The following is a 20410-nucleotide window of genomic DNA, read 5'->3' as shown; positions in this document are numbered from 1 at the left end:
TCTACCAAAAGAAAAATCATCTAGCAGTAGTTGATATAATTAAATTTAGTGCAATAAGAAAATTAACCAAACTCTAAGACCAGCTCATAAATATGTAAATTTCATTGTTATGAAAAGACTAGTCAATCAACTCTATGAAGAGATGGTGAGATATTAACTTCTTTTTATTGGTAAGTGTCCATCACTTTTGCCCAGATAGTTGAAACTGCAATTTGCAAATACACAAAGCTAGCTGAATAAAGACCAGCATCTCATTTCTCTCCAGCTAAAAAAAGAAATGAATGTAATCAGCACATTTTCTCTCTAGATGAGAATGACAAATAGAGTCACTAACGCATTGTGCTGCATTTCTGGTCTTACAGCTGCTTAAAGCCCCTACTTCCAAATTAAAAAAAAAAATAAAAATAAAAAACCCCCCCCCCAAAAAAAAACTGTCTCAAAAGTAGACAGCTGTGAATATAACATGCCCTATGCAAATGTTTTCAACTTTAAAAGAAAACCACTATCCCCATTGCCTAACTCCTTCTTGTAGTGCAAATCAGGAGGAAAAGGGAGGAGAGACAGCATGCTTAGATTCCTTCTTTCTGTTATTACAGGAAGCTGTTTGGGAAAATAACTGCTCAGGCTCCGCATTTCAGAATAGCATCAGCTCCCCCAGCACCAGCAAAGGGCTTCCCCTCAGCCAAAGATCATGCTGCACCCACGCACTCTTCAAAGCTCCTCCTGCTGATCCTCATGACCATTCCTGGAAATTGTTATTTGTGCAATCCAAAGCACGGCTCCAAGTACATCTCCCTGGTCAGAACAACACATGCCTAACTGTTATAAACCACTCTGCACACAGTGTGAGTGAACCCATGCAGCTCCAAGGCATTTTGTAAACAAGCAGACATGCTGCATAACAGACAAAAATTTAAACAGCATAGGCAGACTAGGAATTTAAAATGTATACAGGACATTTACTGACTTAATTATGACAAACATCACATTTTATTTTTCTTTTTTTTTTAATGTTTAAGGTTACTTACTGTACTTATTTAGCTTTAAAGTGTCACAGCACAGGCACAAAAATGGGTATTAACCACATAAGCAAGCAATGCAATATGCTGCTGCTTTTCTTCTCTTTGTAGTTTGTGCAAATAACACCTGCAACTTTTCTTCTACTTTTACACATCTTCTAGACAGCAAAGGACAAATCTGCTTAAAGCAACATGGGAAGAAAGTACCTGAAAGACTGAACATGTTGGCAGGGAACCACCTCCACTCATCCCCTGAGCCTGATGCAATTTAAACTCTTACACTTTCACAGACTACTGGCTAACCAGCAAGGTGGCAGAAACTGGAGGAAAGCTATCTTCAGTTACTCCTGTTATTTTGTATTCTTGCTCTCATTTCTAGGCAAATAGCCTGCAAAAAAAATCTCCACAAAGCCTCACCACAGATGGCAGTTTGGCATTCTCCAGCCAAGCTCACACCTGCAGCTTCCATGACCGCTGCTGCAGCTGGGCTTTTTGTCTCCTATCACTGACAAAAACAGCAAAAAACGCAAGTGTTAAGTGACCCACTATCACTATCCATTTCATTAAAGAACTAAGTCCATAGGAAATCAAGATGCAAGCCTCCACTCTTGGCTCTGCTCCCACCCAACACAGCTCTGCTTATTTCACAGGAAGGGGTAACCTTCGGGCAGTTTGGGCATAGAATCATTTGCCATGGGGAAATTCCAATCCTCAAGAGGAAGGGGAAAAAAAAAAGCATACAAAACAGACAGTTCTGAACAGGACTTCAGTCACCAATACCAGTGTCAGCCACAGGAGCTCTGTGCTGAACAGGTCGTGAACCCTGCGAGGGCAACGACCCCCAAATGGGAGTCACCATTTTCTCCACAGCACCTTACCCTCTCCTGGCCATGGCTTGATACAGTCCATGACATCAGCACAGTCATGTTATAGAAGGTGGAATGCTTTCTTGCACACTCTGAGTTGTGGAAAGACAATCTTTCCCTGATTGTGAATTTTATGCAAAACCCACAGATGACAGACACGAAAAAACCTGAAGTCTGTATTTCCTTCAGAAATCCAAGCAAGACTTCTTACCAGTACCAGTTTGATTAAATTTTTTTCTACACATGTGTTTACACAAAGAAGATGCACCTAGAGCATTTTCCAGCACACCTGCACTTCAGAAACGCTGCCTGTTCCCACGCCTCTCTGTGCCGGAGGGCCCAGCCACAGCTGTGTCCAGCACAAGGCTTGCAGCAGACTAAGCCCTGACCAGCCCTCCAGAGATAATCAGGTTAGATGATCTAATGGTCCTCCTGGTCCTCAAAAAGAAAATTAACTGTGAATCACTTTGATGCTTTGAAGCCCTGGTCCAGTTTCTCCCACAGACAGAGACCAACCACTGCAATATGAAACTCAAATCAAAGCCAAGTTTTACTTCTGTGGTCAGCAGCACAGACATATTTCAAAACCAAGGTGAAGAAGATGACCAGAGAAGAGAGGTGAAGCCAGACAGGCTTCTCTCTGTCTATGGGACAGAGAGGCATTCAGCTGGCTAAGAACAAAAGGATAGGGCGACAAAGAGCCTGAGAGGCTTTCTGGACTGATGCTTTCCATAAGTAAATCCCAAAATGGCAGCCACTGGTCCCCACTACTCATTCACTCAGTCATTCTTCTCAAAGAACAGTTCTCACATCAGCTAGGCAAAACTTTGCCTCTTACATAGGTAACTGAATAATCCTCTAAGCTTGCTTCAGCCTAATACTTTATAAAAGATTTTTAAAATAAACTCTGAGTTATGCACTAGATGGCTAGTAGCAAGGATAACCCAAGAGGCTTTTTTGTAAGCTTAGAAGCTACTTTTTCTTCAAGACTGACCTGTCCAGTTGTCCATACATAAAGCAGTTCACAGATATTTAAATCATGCAAGGCCATCACTATTGAGTGCTTTCAAAGAAAACTTCCCCAACAGAATTAATTAGCTGATAAATTATATTGAGAACATATCCATCAAACCTCGGGATGCTGTTCCTCATGTTTGTGCCAAAGCAACTCTACTCCCACTCTTCCATCAGCATAAATGAGTCTAAAAATAGCTGTATAAGAATATTAAAATGGCTTTCATTATAGCTTAAACTAGTGAGAAGACTCTGACAACAATTCCCATAAAGCAAACTCCCTTTTTTAAAATATCCTAAGAAGAGTAGCAGCTCTACCTACAGAATTGAAATCAAAAACAAGTTAACAGAAAACAAAAGAGAAGATAAGTTATTACAAACAAAGTATTCATTGCTGCATGGAGAGGTCTTTGTTCAAATATATTGCATGTAAGAAATCTTATTATTGTGTAATTAAACCCTGAACTAATATGGCCAGGGAAGTGGAGCCTTAAAAACAAGGCTTTCAGGATTGTCTAGTTTGACACCTTCTTTACATGGCAGAAACGAGTTTGTCTGCCTTAATCCTTCCTCTCCAACCACTGAGAAAGGTCTGTATGTGCTGCAAGAAGAGCACGTGAAGTTTTCAGGGATCAAGAGAAGCGCAGCAAAATTTCAGCTAGGACTAATCACATTCAACCAATCAATGCTGCATCTTGCTCATATCTTGTTATTCCCAATCCTCTTGCAAAATGAGGCTGTTCTGCATACATGTTTCAAATTCATCCATCTCAATGCAAATATGCTGAAAATGCTGCAGGAAACATGCAGGGCCATAGTCAGAAAGGAAAAAGCATGGAAACCCACAGAAGCTGAAAACAGAAAACCACAGGTAAGCCTCTTTCCAACAAAAACAAACAATGCCCTCTGCAAAGCAGAACTAAGTGAACCAGAGAAGGAGATCAGACAGAGCCATGAAACATCAGAAAACAAGTTACCCCAGACTTCCTTTTAAAAAAGGAAAAGAAAGTGGGGAGTGTGAAACTATATCTGCCCCCTGGATCCTGTAAACAGTTATCCACCTGTATACACCTGTCTAGTCCCAGTAATGCTCTGGGATAGTTCTGGGCATGCAAAGTACCACAACCAGGATCTTAAATAACATTACTGAAGGAATTAGGAGCCAGGAAATACAGACCCTCCATTTTTAATGTAATCCCTCTGCAGGATTTACTTGGCATCTCACACTGATCTCCAAAGCAGCATCTCACCCAAGACCTCCAAGTAACTTTGGATCTCCAGGTAACTTGAACAAACTTTGCAGATCTTAAGACCAAAGGAAATTCTCATTGCTATAGATAGATCATACAAAATAGATGTGCCTGACATCCAAGTCTTGGGGTCAAACTACCACTTCACATCTCCACCCCAGGGGATGCTGAAACCTCTACAATCCAGGATTATTCTTGGAAGTCTTTATTTTATTCTCCCTTTAAACACAACTAGATCTCCCTTTATCTAGAAATCATTGCAATTATGTAAATTGCTGTTATCACATTGCTTTTCAAAATAATAAAAAATTATAAATTTTGTGCATCCAGTTACTGAAACCATTGTTTGAGGTAAAATATGTCATTACAAGAAAAAGCTAAAGGAAGAGACTCCTGTTTGCCTTGTGTCCCTTCAACCTTTCCTAACGGCTGGAAGCAGTGAATCAAAGGTAAAATGAACCGACTTGCCCCAGTTTGTTTCCATGCAACTTAAAGCTGCATCATCAATCTTTAATGTTTACTCCCTTTGGTCACAAGAAGCTTTTTATATGCTGAATATGTTTCATCTAAGAGACCTTTTCTCTTAAAAAAAGCTATTTATACATCTTTCACCTTATGAGGATACCTAGAGGGCACAAATTTTGAGTCCAGCTTCCTTTTAGAACAAAAAAAACCCCAAAAAACACCTACATGTGAAAAGAAGTTGAAATCAAACTTTGACTAACTTGAAATAGACAGAAGTTAAGCATTAACAAGAAGACATACATTGCTTAATCCATGACGACGATCATGACCTCAAAAACTGAACTCCAGAGAGGCTGAAATTTGGACCAATTTAAACAGATTAGGCAACAGTCTTCATTAACCAACCTAAGAGGACAGGACAGACTTCTTGTCACTTAGGCTCAAAAATCCCTTAGCAATATTCATGATGGGCAGATGGGTGGTTATATGCTATTCTGAAGGCATTAGCGTTTTTCCTGTGAGAGACCCCATAAGCCTTAACATAAAGCCTTAACAAGAAAGCTTTATTCTAAAAAGTACATTTGCTTTAAAATACTCAGATCTAACTCTAAGCTTAATTACACTGTGCATAAAGTTACCCTAAAGTAACACCTCAACCAGCTTCTCCATTGTTTCTAGAGATGCACACCACAAGTTTAGTACTTTCACCCTAGCTGGGAACATACATGAACAAGGCTTTTTCTCCCACTCCTGATTTTGAAAGCCATGTTAAATTAGTAAGGTTGCCAACAAAGAAAACATGTTGTGAAGAACAAAGAGTCTCTGAAAACAGGCAGACACTTCAGAGAGCACAGCTACAACACTTGTGCAAGTGCAGCTTGAGAAAAATGGAGTTTATAGCTCTGAGTGAAGCCGGCCTCGAGCTTACAATGAAAGATTAAAATCTGTTCATCTAAATCAATTATCCGTCCTGAGCACACATTGTGCACTTGAACCGAACAGTCTGGGGAAGGCTTTGCATCACAGTACACACTCAGTGACAACACTCATTTCTCCAGCAGCAAGCTACATTTCAGCTTAATAGCTAAAACATTCCCGTGACTATATTCATATCCAAGGCTCCTGCCTCTGCAGCAGCTCCAGAAGAACTACACATGAACTCTTTACCTTTGAACCAAAGTGATAATGCTCACACAGAGCTGCAATTCTCCATGCAAGACAACCTAGATTTAAAAATGGGTACACAGCCACAACAACATCCAATGAAATGGGCTCTATCGGACTACAGTGATTTTGCAAACCAGCAGAAAATGAACAAGCATTTAAAAACAGGGATAATTCATCACAATATGCACTTTAAGTATTTACTAAATGTACTTTGGATTTAATTTATTTATAACAACTCAATGTTCTGGACTTCCATCACTATGTTGCGTAAATATAACAAAAGTCATACTCTAAGACTCTCATTTCAGCACTAAGCTTAGTACTTGCTTGAAAGAAAAGGAGATTTTTTTTACTTCTACACAAGGACAAAGGAGAAGATGATTTCTCAGCAACATGAGTCATTATATTCTTAAATGACAGTTTCCAATCCTACTTCGCAAACTGTAATCTGGTCATATCTCAGTGCCAAATTATCTCAGATTATTCAAATGCATCATTACTCCCTTGACGCAAATAGTTTAATCCAGCAATTTATCTGGTTTTTTAAATCACTGTAATACTTTTACTATGGGCTTGTATACGTAAACAGTGAATATAAAAGATGACCTATCTGAATAGATTTTTTTTTTTTAAATAAAATCCCTTGCTTCTTCATGGATATGTACCAGATGTCCCCTAAATATTCTCAGCACAACACACCCAGTTTGTCTTTTGTCTATCATACATTTCTTGCTCTCCACACTCACTTTCCTCAGCCTGCTCCACCATCCCTAAATACCAAATGAGTAAGAGGCTGCTCTGAGGGTGGCCAAATCAAGGCTCCCCTTGAGCTGGCTGAGCAAATGGCACTCCTTGTGTGTACACATGTCCATGCCTACAGGTACACAGGACATAAAACTTCATCCTTTACTCAGAGATGCTTGGCTTCTGGGGGGAGAGGGCTTGGAAGACAAGCACATCTGATATGTATTTCTTTTTCTAGCAGAGCCAGGAAAAACAACCTTCAGTCATACAAAATGGCATCTTCACATTTCAGATTATTTCATCAATGCCCCAAGTTTATTTTAGATTTCCACAATTTGGGAAAATACTGGGGTGGGGAAAAAAGTGTCTAAAACCATTGTTGCCTGCCTAAGTCCAGTTTTTGTACTTAGAGGACTTGACTGGACAGCAAGCACTGTTCTGCATTCCTTTCTCACCTCCATCACATGAGTCAAGTTTTTAAAGTGACCCTAAACAGAAGATTCAGTTTCATTTTCATGTACCTGACCCCACTACACCTTTCTGGACTAATTGCAAATGGTGCAAACCAGGCTTTGCATATTGCCTGACACTCTCAAAGCCTATAGTCTCCACAAGCCAAGCTTCAACGCTCCAACCCCTGCTTAACCCTGCAAAACCAAAAACATTAAGCAGGTGTATCTGAGGCTAAATAAGAGCAGAAGCTGGTCCTGCAGATGAAAACACATTAGCAATGCTATTTATCATGCTCAGCAGAACAAACATCAGCTCTCCTTCAAAACAGAATAATGGCAATACCAATGGCTGTTATTCTTGGGAGAAAATGGACCCAGTTCCCAGGCATATCTTTCACTTTGGGGTGGGCTGAAGTGACTCCAGGACAAACACCCATTGATGTATTCTCCAGTGTTTCCATTTGGCAGCTCTGCCAAGGGAGGGGAGGGTTGTTAGTGAAAAAGCCATCCTCCCAGCTCCATTTTGCAGAATGCCTATTTTTAGCCCTCAGCGTACACGCTGAGGTGCACAGCACTACTACTGTAGTAATGGCAGCCACAAACCTGACTGCTTGTTTGTCATCCATCAAGTACTCGCACGGGGCTGCATCGAACTGCAAAGCAGGCTCAAATACAGCTCCAAACTGAAGTCCCAGCCAGCTCCTTGATATTAGTTACTATAGAAACCAGTCCCTCGGCACAGGCGCTCACAGCAGGAAATCATGCAGATTTCAATTTTACATAGTAATAAATGCTGCAGGAGAGGAGAATTTCACAACAATTGCAGGGGCTGATAGTACAAACCCAGACCTTTTCTACCCCATGACACTGCAGACGAACGTGCCCATGCACACAATCCCACTGCTCCTAGTTTTGAAGTGGTTTCCACAAAGCCTGAGTTGGGATGGCTGCTGGAAAGATGGTAGCATTTTTCAATGGCTTCATTAGCCTGGAAACCATACTCATTCTTACACATGTAAGAAGCCCAAGTGAAAACAACAAAATAAGCACCAACTGCAAAGCAGCATGAAGATTTAAGCAATGTATATAAGTACAGAAAGTCCAAACATTTTACAGGAAGTAATGTCAGGTCACAACCTAGGGCTCCTTTGGAAACAGCCCATCTTCCTTTCCTTCTCCACCCTTTCCAAAAAAATAACCTGAATGGAGGGCAGGTCACAGATTAATTTGTAGAAAAAACCTGTTGTAGAAAGCACAAAGACAAGAGGGAGGACTCTGACCCCTGAAATGAAACAGTGAGGTAATTATATTATTTTAACTTTTCAGAAGTAGTTCTACAGGTTGGACTCCATCATGCGTGGGAATGGAAGAGGAAGACACAGAGCACAGTGCACTTCTTGTCCCAGGCAGACCTTAATCTTCTACTGAAATTCAAGAACCAGTGGGGACTCTTCCCCACCTCTCTAAACAAGCCCATAAGCCTGAACAGGGCAGGTTTTACTACATCAACCAGGGAAGAAAAGAGCAGGGAGCTTCACTGAAGAAAACTAACATGAAGGGAGGAGGGAAAGGGTGAACAGCTTGCACACCAACAGGGACAAACATTTGTGCTGGCAACACCCGACAAATCATCAAGCAAACAGAAGGACAAGAAAATGAAGGAAGCTGGTCTATTTTTAAGCAAGACCTCATTATTACCATGAACATGCACTGCTTCCCGAGAAGCAGCAGGTATGCAAACATGAGATGAATCATATCGCCGAGTAAATCACCTGGCAGTAGAACACTAGTTTGCATGGACACACACAGAGTGAGCATACACAATCTACGGTCCTGACACCTACGAAAATGTGTGGAAGAGCATCCTTCTGGGAGGCAGCCTGAATTCAGAGAGCAAAAAAAAAAAAACCTGTTAGACAATGCAAATGTCACTGCTGCTTCTGAAAATTACTTCTGTTACTGCTTTTGTTAATGATTAGATGGAGTCCATTGTTATGGACACCACTCACAATTAGTCTGCTGCAGCTTGTAATTTCACTTTTGTATAGCTCTCTTACGTCATTAGAAACAAACACAGTTTTTGTCCAGCCAGGGTAGGAATAGACTGAGGGAACTGGAGAAGATACCCCAAGTGAAAGCATGCATTTTATATCACAACCTTTGCACAAATTGCTGATACAAAAGGAACTTCACAAGTGGTTCAAGGACATGTGGACTGGGGTGCAATGAGGTTGAGCTAAATGCAGGTCAGGTCAGGTCCACACTCACCTACAGGCCTGGCGAGCTGGCAAGAAGCCAGCTGACAGCACCAAATCTGAAACTTCACCAAGGTTTCTTGGAATGCACCACTGAGGTGAGCAACGAAAGGACAACCCCCAGACCTGCATTTCCAGGCAGCTGTGAGGCACAAAGCATGAGGCCAAAGAAGCTCTACAGCCTCTACAGGTTGTTATGGGAAAGGTCCATGAGGAAAGAAGCTCTACCCTACTTCACAGTAGGTAGAAGTCTTACTTAGTCTGAACTGATTTTTTTAATTCTTTTCCCACATCACACAGACCTTCCCTTTTTCTCTCCTATGGCAAATAAAAAAGATACCAAACAAAACCCAGTGTGAACACATCTTCAACTACCTTTGCTACACAACTGGTGACAGACTAAAAATAACTAAGAGCTGCAGCAACTCTCTGGTAGTGATTACTACAAGATTGTAACTATGTGCCAACTAGTAATTTATCACATCAAAAGGCTGCCTGAATTAGCCTGAAAGGGGATCTCCCACCACAGAAACATGTGCTACACTGGGAGAACCAACCACCAGCCAAAACCTCAGTCTCCACTTTCAAATCCACATCCCACCATCAAAAGGATGTTTTTGCATCTTTGATTCTAAACTAATAAATTATCTGAAGGAAATCCTAGAGCCACTTACAATTTATCCTCATTACTTCCCAAATTGGATGTTTAAGACATTAAAAGTTTGGTTCTGTTGCCAAGATTGAGAAAATTCTTTAGAGCTACAAAACCAGTATTTAGTTACTGAAGTGTAAGTGCTCTGCATGAAGATGCCCACAGAGATATAAATTCATCATGTAGCTGGAAACAACAGCCAATCTATCCATTCCAAGACTGCAGAAAAAACAGGATCTGATAGTTTACCCTCCTAAAAGCAACACAGCTGTAAAGGTAAGGAGAGAGAAAGAACCATGACCAAGTGTACGAAAAATTAACTCTGAGCTGTTCCCCCTCCCCACATTCCCAAAGATTTCCAGTTCAGATGATAGTGAGCAGACTTACATTCAGTCATGTGAAAAAAGCCCAGCCACTCCTACCTTAACAAACCGGCCCACTCCTTGGACGAAGTACTAAAGAAGCTTGTTTGCTTCTTCCTCCCTCGCCTTTTTTTTTTTTCCTTCCTCATAGAACCTGGTCTTCAGTTCCAGCTTTCTATTTAGCACACACACTTACCTGGTGACTTTACTCTCTTTCCTAACATTGTTTCTTAGTAAGCACCTTAGCAAGCTCAGAAAAATACTGGGTTTTATGGTAAATGCAAACTCCACTTCTGTGTCACTCTCTGCACTGTACCAAGGGGTACATCTGACTATGTAAGTTATTATACCAATTATTCTTGTCTATTGCCCTGAATATTTCTCCTTAGGTAGGGACAAATCAGCACAAATGTTGTCAAAGACCCTGAGCCAGATTTTTGTCTTGACCTCAAGGAAAAAAAATAGGGCATAAATAAGTAATATTTTTATGCTGCAATGCCTGCACTCACCCAAAGAAAAGACAATGTCCATATTTTACTTGCAATGCAGCCCTTTCAAGCCACTAAGTATAAAATCTAGTCATTAATAACCAAACCACTTCTCTTGTGGTTTGAGCATTTTAGATGTTCACCCCACTTTGACTGCTCCAGCCAAACAGGCGCATATCAGAAGTAGAGCTCTAAGGACGACACACTTGTTGACAGACATGGACTGACATTTGCTACTGGTCTAGAGAAAGATGGGAACACAGAAACTGTGAACAACACAGCACAGCCTTTGTGATTTTAATTTTAGCTGTTGTGAAGCAGAATATCCAAGTCCCATTTCTCCAAAAGCAACAGATATGTAATGTGCATTCAGCTTCAAAATTATCTGCCTATGATTCTGATTTTGATCCTGTGGTTTTCATCATCTTCATGAAAACATAATGGAAGACTGAACTGTTCATTTAAATACTTTTTTCCTGATTATTTTATATATGAAAATCCAGAAAGAAAAAGTCTGGACTGTATTATTTTTCTTCAAAGACTCCACAGGAGGAATAAGGACTTATTATAAAGTCTTACTTTAACTGACAGGAAGTGCAAACAAAGGTTTTGCTATTTGAGTATGCATCTGAAATTAAAGAGGAGTCAGAAACACAAAGGAACTGGACAATGAGAATGCCTTTCCTCTTGTGACCAGCTTTGTTTTCACGCTGAAATTAGGCACAGATCACCATCACATCTCCTCAGCCCATAGCCAGGAGCAAAGCAGTCTATTTCAAAAATGTTATACAGCTTTTAGTCTACTGCAGTAGATTGGGGTGTCTTTCTCTCCCCCAGGCTTCACTTCTGTTCAAATTTTTTTTTTCCCCTCCAGGAAAATAAATAAATCAATTAAAAAAAACATCTTTCAGTGCTGTCCGTTACATTTTGCTGTAGCACCAAGACTTTACAAAATCTTGGGTCACACTCTGCCATATTTGCAGTGAGTGAGATACTGGTTCAGGATGCCTAACTGACTTGGGAGATCACAGATAATTCCAGCCCTGTGACATTTCATGCAGCTCAGCATCTTGGAAAACCACTTCAATATACACAATACAGATCCTGGCCAAAATAAAAATGGATCACCCAGACTAAGGACTGTCTGAAGGGGTATTTAACACACTACCTGGGGCAACATGGATGCAGAGTCTGCCCAGGAACACCAATCTGCAGCAAAGGTATTATCTTAAGCAGCCTTATTAAACATGAAGAGCAGCCACTGGGTAGTGCCATAGAAGAGCTACCTGATGTAGAGACTCACAAATATTAATCAAAATTAATTTTGTAAGTAAAAGTGTTAAATCATATTGACATTTTTGTGTGCTGTTGAAAGTTAATGAGGCCTGAAAAATGCATCACTTGAATCCAGGCAGTTTAACGTAGCACTTCTTCCACACTGATATATCCTGCCCATCAAAAGAATAACATTAAAATTACTATGCTGATTTTGGTATCCTGCTACTGCTGCATTCCATGCAGGCACAGGCTGAGTTTTGCTTCCAAACCTATTAAGTGCCCCTTGGTAGCTGGCTGGCTATCCACAGTACCCTCCCCAGTCTCAAACCCCTCAGTCCAGCAGAAAAGTTCTCCCATTCAAGTGGAATTTTCAGCAACTTAAAATCCTCTCAGACATCTGTAAAATGCAAGAGCTGGAAAATGTACTAGATGTCAGAATTACCAAAGGCAGGGAAAACACACCTCTAGTAGCACTTGCCAAGAGGGAACTTCAAAGAGCATTACAATCCATGGAATCCAACTGGCCAGAGAAAGCTGTGTGATATACTGACACCCTCTTGAAGTGATTTTACTAATCTCCTAATATCAAACACACCTATGTATATGCAAAACCCTTCAATATGAATGAAAAACAAGAAACCACAAGACTTGAGTATCAGCTGCCTCATTAACAATCTCACTTTGAAGATCAATTTAAGCTTGGGTAAATCAAAGCTTTTAGATCATCTTTCCATAAATTTTAATTTACACCTGTGCAGATGCAGGTAGGCAAGGTTGGGGCAGGGTTTTATCCATTGAAGCTGCTGATGGGGGATTAAGTGGATACAGAAGTGTGCATATCTTCACATTAATCTCCCTCATAACACAAGAAGGATAGTTACTTTTCACACCTACTTTTTCAAGTTCCTGAGCTCTAGTACTCCTCTACAAAAAACATTCAAATGCAGCAGAGGTAGAAGATGATTACCATACAAAAAGCAAAGCAATTTACACACATCCTTTTACATACTGTTGAAAGCTAAGTTATAAACATATATCACATATAAACACACAGTATTTGGGATGGGCAGTTCTTGCCTTCATAAGAGAATATATTTTTATTGCACAAATAATCAGGCAAATAGAAATTAAATGAAATTAGATTTCAATTTCTTCCATGCATCAGTTAGAACTGATGTAGGTAAAAACATTCAGAATCTCAAATATTGAAATAAATAAGCCATGTAAGAAAAGCCTGAAGTAAAACTCATAAGCATATATATCCCCAAAAGGAAACTTCACTTTTAAGGTATTCAAGAGTTATTATTACACTATTTAAGGTATATTAAGGATTTAAAGGTACCCTATAGTACCTCATTCATTTAATATTTTGTAAGCATTCTCTTTAATCATCATAGTGAGAGATAACAGAGATTCCACTGCAGACTACCGAGTTCTGCTGGGCTGTATGCCAAACAGATGCAGCTTGAATAACAAAAACTGCTACATAGATGTCTCTATTTTGTCAGAGCTTAAAAATCAAAACATCTGAATGAATTTTGTTTTCAAAAATCTCTGATACCAGCAAAAACAGCACACACTGCTATACAGCTAGTATTACTTTAAATTAGAAACATAACTTGACGATCTCCCCCATTCAAAGAGTGTTTCTCAGATGACCAGACCCACAAAAATCCAGCATTTTGGTGATACATGCATTAGAACTACCTTCCCTGTGCTTTCCCTCATCAGGCTAAAATCAAAGCATTGAACCAAGAGAACCAAATTGAGGAAAAAAAAGACACAACTTTGGGTTGGTGCACATCTAAATGGAGAGACAGTAAAGGAGGAAGCAAAAGCTGAAATGAGCTGGTTGGGAAATTAATTTGTGTATTGAGTCATTACAAAACATCAGGTACCTCACGTTAAGGGCTTTTCTTACTTTAGAAGATACAAAGGGAAGAAAATACAGCAAAGTACAGGTTATCTGACTCATGATCCAATCATAGGGTTTTACCACAGGCAGAGCTCCAATTATGCCTTCTATCTGAGCTCCAGATGGGAACGTGAAGATTAACATCGCTACCACTGCAGGATTAGAAGGAAGTAAATGGCACGGAGAGAACGATACACCTTACGAGCAAAGACAGTGCTTGGGAACATCAGTAATGGCCCACAAGGTAAGGATACTAGTTGAAACATAGACTGGCAATGATGCAAATAAGCCCTCATTTTTGAACACTTGGTGACTGAAAGGAGATTGCCTCTCTTTGCATGTGTGTGGACACGTATATCCACACAAACACTTTTTCTTCTTTCAAAGCTAATGCTGATGCAAACTGATTAAAGAGTAGCCAGAGTTCTTCTGCTGACTGATAAAACACTTTCATCAGCTAGATCAGTGAGTCTTAAAATAACAGGCCACTTTCTGTACAACTATAAGCAATCACAAATTAAAGGCAGCATCCAGCTTGACAACACTTCAGTCATCCTACAAGGAACTAACACTGTCCCTCCTGAGCAGGCACCTGCTTCAGCATTTTCATATACAGTTAGTTCCCAGAAGAAGCATTTGGCTCATGCAATGATAAACCAGCCTTGAGATGTAAAAGACACCAACCTCCCTGCCTTTGTCATGGGAAATGCTACACAAGTCTCATATATCCTCAGCAACTGAACATTAACTCGTCTGACTTTGGTTCATCTGTTAACTGTAAACTTTGGTTTATCTGTTAACCCTCTAAACAGTCTGAAGCACAGCCAGATGCTGGATTAGACAATCAGATACATAATTTTATAAACTGCATAAGTAACAGGCAAAATGCAAAGAAGTTTTCATTTTAGGTAACCCCTCAAAGGGAAAACTGAGAGCCTCTTAAAATTCCTGCATCAGAGAAAAAAAACAGCAAGCTTGTTCTGTTTCAGTTTTGGAACAGAATTCCTTATACCGAGGGCAAAATACATTTTTTGCTGAATTGTGCCCTCCTAAGTCACAGGGATTTTTGCCATCACCTTCCCGGGGACAGGAGTTTATCGCTGCCCACAGTAAGGTAGAATGATCTGTATTTGTTAAAGGACCAAGGTGCAACCTCAGAGATAAACCTGAATGGGCACAAATGCAAGTTGGGTTGGGAGGCAGATCAGAACCACCAGCTAACTTGGGAGTTTTGATTCATTGCCCAGAACATCATTTTCTAAAAATAAAACCAAACTTCCCTTCTATCCTTTCAGTCAGGGAAGGCAGAAGACAGAACAGAGGAGCTATACAAATTTGGCATGCCTGGATTCACAGAGCTCCTTTTGTAAAGGATGTGTTCGAAGAGATAAGAGAGAACACACGACACAGCAGAAAGTGTAAAATACCCTTCAAATACCCACACAAGCCATTTTTGTTTGAGAGTGGGAAAGTTTCAGTCATTCTGGTATCTCAATGGAAGCCCTATAAGCTTGCCAGCATAGCTGAAGACAAGTCTCAAGGATTTTGGTAGTTCACTGTTTTTCCCCTTGGGGAAGGCAGAAGAAAGAGAAGACAACATGCTTGAAGGAAGGATGTGTTAGAAATCCAAGTCAAATTCTGCCTTGGGTCTCGTCCTTAGTTTATTCTACTTTCCATCATGTTTATTATTTAATGTGAGCAGATAACCTGTAATTTACAGTAGGTATGCATATAATGAGGAACTTCTTATCAGAATGTAAATATTGTCTTTAGACAGGAAAAAGAAGTAGTCTCTCCTCTTGTCACTCTATGACTTGGTACTCACTCCAGCAGCTGCTACTACTCCTGTTAGCCAGAGTAAGGGAAGTCTGACTGAGCTTGCACTCTGCTAATGGGGAATGAACACCCTTCCTGTCAGCAGTATTACTTTCTTACTCTCCAAGTCAAATACCAGCAGCACATTAGAACTTTAAAAAATGCTACAAAAGCTTTAGGGTTAGAGGTGACCAAGAGCTGCTCCCTCAGCAGTGATTTATCTGCACTCTGGATTTACTATTCAGTGGCAGTCCAAGGACAGTGACCATAGGGAATGCCCTACACCACTGCAGAGACATCTGCACACAATGCCTTGGTCACTGGGCATCCAGCATCAAAGAGAAGCAGCCTTTTGTCTCCTTCCAACTCAACAGTCTGGAAAGAATGCCAGCTGCACTATTTTGGCTCTCCATACTCACCAATAAGCTGACACTGCTACCCAGAGAAGCCCACAGCCCAGGAAAATTCAGTTTGACCAAGAACGTTAGACTTAAGGGGGAAGGACAAGCAAAGTCTTTGCTCAAAGATATAAATACAGGTCACTGTCATCATTACTGGCAGACCCCAAAGGCCATAGTATCAGCCAGTATCTGCTCTGCCTCCAGAAGCCCTACAGTTATTTATTCTAGCTGAGTATCAAGCCTTTTACACTTACAGAAGGTACAGAAGCATCAGTGAATACAGATTTCTGTAAATCTTGCTTTCTAAAATATTATTCATCAACGTATAATTCAAATGGTAATTAAGAAGTGTTCACATGATTGATGACACATTTAAATTACAGGTTTACAGCACTTTTTTTCAGTAAAGAAAACTTCCTTTTTCACGTGCCACTTTTTCGAAGTGCAAGTCCATCTAACAGATGTCTCACAGATCTGCTTGTCAATGTAACAAGTTAAGACTTCTTTTTATTACGACAAATGGTATAAGCCACACAGCATTCTGTTAAACTCAATATTGACACATCTGCTTACCACGTGTATTAGTAGCCATGTCAGCCACTTTCTGAAAGGCATCCAAAAAGGCAGCAGCTGCTACTACTGTCGTCCTGAAATGCATACAGATAACAAAACATTAGCAGTGTCTCATTGATGCCTATTTAATTACTGCCAAAAACATTTAGGCTTATAAAGAATAACACTGTGAACTTGCAGAGGCCACAAAAAGTATTCTCTTTTATATCTGAACTTAGCCTTTTCCCTCCTTCATTTCTTAATCCCTTCCTTGCTTTGTGTTAGCACTATGGACTTGGAGGCAGCCACGCTAATTCCATGCTGAGAATTGCACAGGACAGGTGCTGTTTCAAAAGAGCACAGCCACCCTCCTTCTAGCTGATTTCCTCTGATGAACTAATATTAAGCAGTCAAACATGAAAAACAAATCTAACACACATTATACTTCACCCATTAGTGAACGAATTACAGCCACTGCTATTTTCAGGGAACATGCTTATTTTAAGAATAAAAGTGCAAGAACTTCCTTTTATCTACGATCCTGGCTGAACAATTTCCTGCATTTTTCATGTGAGGAGCATGAGCATCCCTTGAAACAGAAACCTTCTTAGAAATCAGACACAAACCAAAACAACTCAAACCCAAAAAAACCACCAATCCCCAAACTCCCAAACTAAAAAAAAACAAAAAACGCTTTTCTGATCTAGTGCTCCTCCAAGCAGGACCCTTCTTGAGAGGTACACCAGCAAGCTCAGACTTTACAATCCAAAGTGCCTCACTAGCCCTATCTCCCTCCACATTTGGAAAGCACCCACAGACCACATGTGCTCAAGTGGACAGCAAACGTGAGTTACAATTTTCCAGACACATTTGTTCTAGATAAGCACACCCCAGAGCCCTGAACACCTCAGGTCAGTCCTGATTTCTGAAGGTTTATAGTCTGGTTGACCCAATTAAAGGGAAAGTAGGCCAGGGCTCTACAAGTGAAGCACAATTGTGTCCTCTCCACAGTTACCTACCTCACGGGTCTGCTTCTGCACATCTTTTCTAACACTAACTCCGATATTCTCTCCTGATGGTGTCAGTCAGCCTTTTCAAGCAAAATCCAGAACAGACACTATCATATTCACCTCATTACAAGATCTCCTTGCTAGCCTCAAAAAACCCAGCAGACCTGCAGGGAAGCTGATCCTCAGCCAGAAAGACCACAGGACTGCTTAATTAGGTCAGATTTTATGCAAGTCTCACTCCAAATATGCTCAAGGTACAGCGGACATAACTGGCAGCATAGTAAATGGCCCACTGACAGCACAAAAGATTTGAACACACAGAAAAAAAACACCCCAGGCGTGAGAGGACCGAGCAAATGCACGAGGACTCTCCACATGCCCTGGAGATTTAAAGGGAGGGCAAACCCCCCACCCCGACAGCTAGCTAGCAATATTGGGCCCTGGAACCAGAAAAATCTTTTCTAAAATTTTCCTTAACGCTGTTTGTGATGTTCATCTTCCAGACTTGTGGGTCACACTGTAATTCATGTACTGTGTTGTTAATTATTAATTATATTGCTAATAACAAAGCTCCATTTCCCCAGTAACAAGATCCAGAAAGACCTGGCTCCAGCTCAAATGACATCTGCTGTCCTTTATCAGAGCACACAGAAATGAAACAACAGCAAAAGGCTCACATTTGCTAGAAACAAACAGCAAATCCTCCAACACAGGCTTTCAAGCTGCCTGCTTGCATGTTCCTGTAGCACTGCACTAACTGAATGCAACACCACAGGACTGGGAAAATAAACAAAACTATGCCTCATGCCATCCCAGAAGGCCTGTGTTTGAAGAGTACAAAAGGCTAGGAAAGTTCTCAATTTCTCTTCTTTTTCTACTTCCTCTGCATCTTTCAAACTCACTGTGACATGATTGCTGGAAAAGAACCACATGCAAGTGTGGCATGTTAGGCACAGTGTAGGAGAACAGCATATTTCAGCTGTTTAGGGCAAATGAAGCTAACCCCCAGCTTCTTTGGGAATGGTTCCTAATGTAACATAGAACCACAAACCAGACTGCCAATACCCTGTTACACTACAGCTGCTGAGGAAAAACCTGGTGCTTCGTAGAACAGAGAGGAGACTGTGGTTTGGGGAGAGTTGTGAGGAAATTGAGTTTGTCTTTGTATTAGCAGAAACAAATTTTACAAATTAATGAATTTCAGAAGTAGAATTGGTCTCAGTGTGATTTCTGCCATTAAAAAATCCAGAATGCCATTTTCAAAGTGTACCCCAAACCCTTAAGTTGTAATAATCACAAATGTATGATCCAGCAAAGCAATTCTCTTCATTTTTAAGTCAGATGAAAATGCTGTTAAAGCTACCAAAGATTTTTTAACATTTTGAGCCCTCTTCCAACAGAGCTCCTCTGTATTCTACACTAATAAAAAGGGGAACATAGACCTAACTCCAAATAACTGCTTACTGAACAACCATAATCTTTCCAATTTTTCATCAAAATCCATGAAATTTAGGTCATTTTATATTTATTATGCATAGCTGGTGACATATCGTGTATTTTCCTAAATACATTAAAACACCAGTGATAGTATTAAAACAATTACATGCAGGTGTTGACAAAGAAATATGCACAATTTTACTAGGACCTGCTTAGAAAATTATCCTTGAAAGAGCTGTATTTAATCTTAATGTTTGCAGTTCCAAGGAACTGTAGGGGATCTTGAACGTGTAACATAAAACTTACCGAAGCTGAGACTGCAGTTTCCCAGCTTTGTTTATAAAATCTTCCCACACTGGATAACTTCCCTGCAAAAAAACAAACAAAACAAAACACAACAATGAACTTAATTTGAGCATTCTGATTTTAATACTACAGATCAAATTTAACTAGATGTAAAACAGTAACTAAAACTGTACTAATGCCTAACCCATGAACACCAAAATCGACTGCTTCTTAATCCAGAAGAAACAGTAGTCCTCTGATGAGGCTTTACAGTTTTTCTGAATAGAAAACCTGGGCAAGAGGGAAACAGCAAAAAGAATGCCCTCCTTTGGATGGATACAGCAAAAACCAAGCCCATTCAAAGCAGGGTACTAGTATACTGCAACAGCATGCACATAGAAGCTTCCAAAATCAAAGACAACATCACAGCTGTTCTTCTTTACTAATTGGTCATCTGTGTTTTTTCCAGGTTCAGAGCCTGTACAATAAAAGTGTGACTTGAGCACTGCCTCAAGATAACTCTGTAATTGGACACAGAAAAGAACCATGACAACTCAAGACAACCAGCTTTCCCAACAGCTGCCTTGCTTCTGCAAGACCTGTTTCCAAAAAGTCAAAAGCCTTGGAGACAATTTCTGAATTGAAGCTGATAAAACAGCGTGGCATTGAGTGTATACAAAGTGCCTAAGAAGGTTTAATTCTTCCTGACCGCAAGTTTCCTGTAGAATTTTTCCCTTTTAAACTGGATTAAAAAGCAAGGTTTTACTTAGAATATGGACATGAAGTATTCTTGCAAGTCCCAATTTTTATCTGCCGAAGTATAAAAAAAAGACTTTTTAGATCAAAACTGCTCTCCACAGAACAAGTACAAATTTTCCACTAACAGCAAAAATGTGGTAGAAAGAAACCTCAACATTTCCCTTTGATTGGAGTCTAGAGAGTAAAAAAAAAAATCCCTGTTTCCTTTAATAAAGGTGTAAGAC

General features: G+C 40.2%; 1 protein-coding gene across 14 annotated transcripts in view; it reads right to left on the bottom strand.

The window, feature by feature from the left end:
* MTSS1 (MTSS I-BAR domain containing 1) overlaps positions 1-20410 on the bottom strand; it is a 124547-nt gene that overhangs the window by 88104 nt on the left and 16033 nt on the right. For all 14 annotated transcript variants that reach the window (XM_056484904.1, XM_056484907.1, XM_056484903.1 and 11 more), the window contains 2 exons: positions 19449-19510; positions 16717-16790 (listed from right to left, as the gene is read on the bottom strand). In XM_056484904.1, coding sequence (XP_056340879.1) covers positions 16717-16790; positions 19449-19510 — 136 coding nt within the window. The remainder of the gene's footprint in view (positions 1-16716; positions 16791-19448; positions 19511-20410) is intronic.

The sequence above is a fragment of the Oenanthe melanoleuca genome, chromosome 2, assembly GCF_029582105.1.
Source record: "Oenanthe melanoleuca isolate GR-GAL-2019-014 chromosome 2, OMel1.0, whole genome shotgun sequence".
NCBI lineage: Eukaryota > Metazoa > Chordata > Aves > Passeriformes > Muscicapidae > Oenanthe > Oenanthe melanoleuca.
This window is presented reverse-complemented; position numbering and strand designations above follow the sequence as displayed.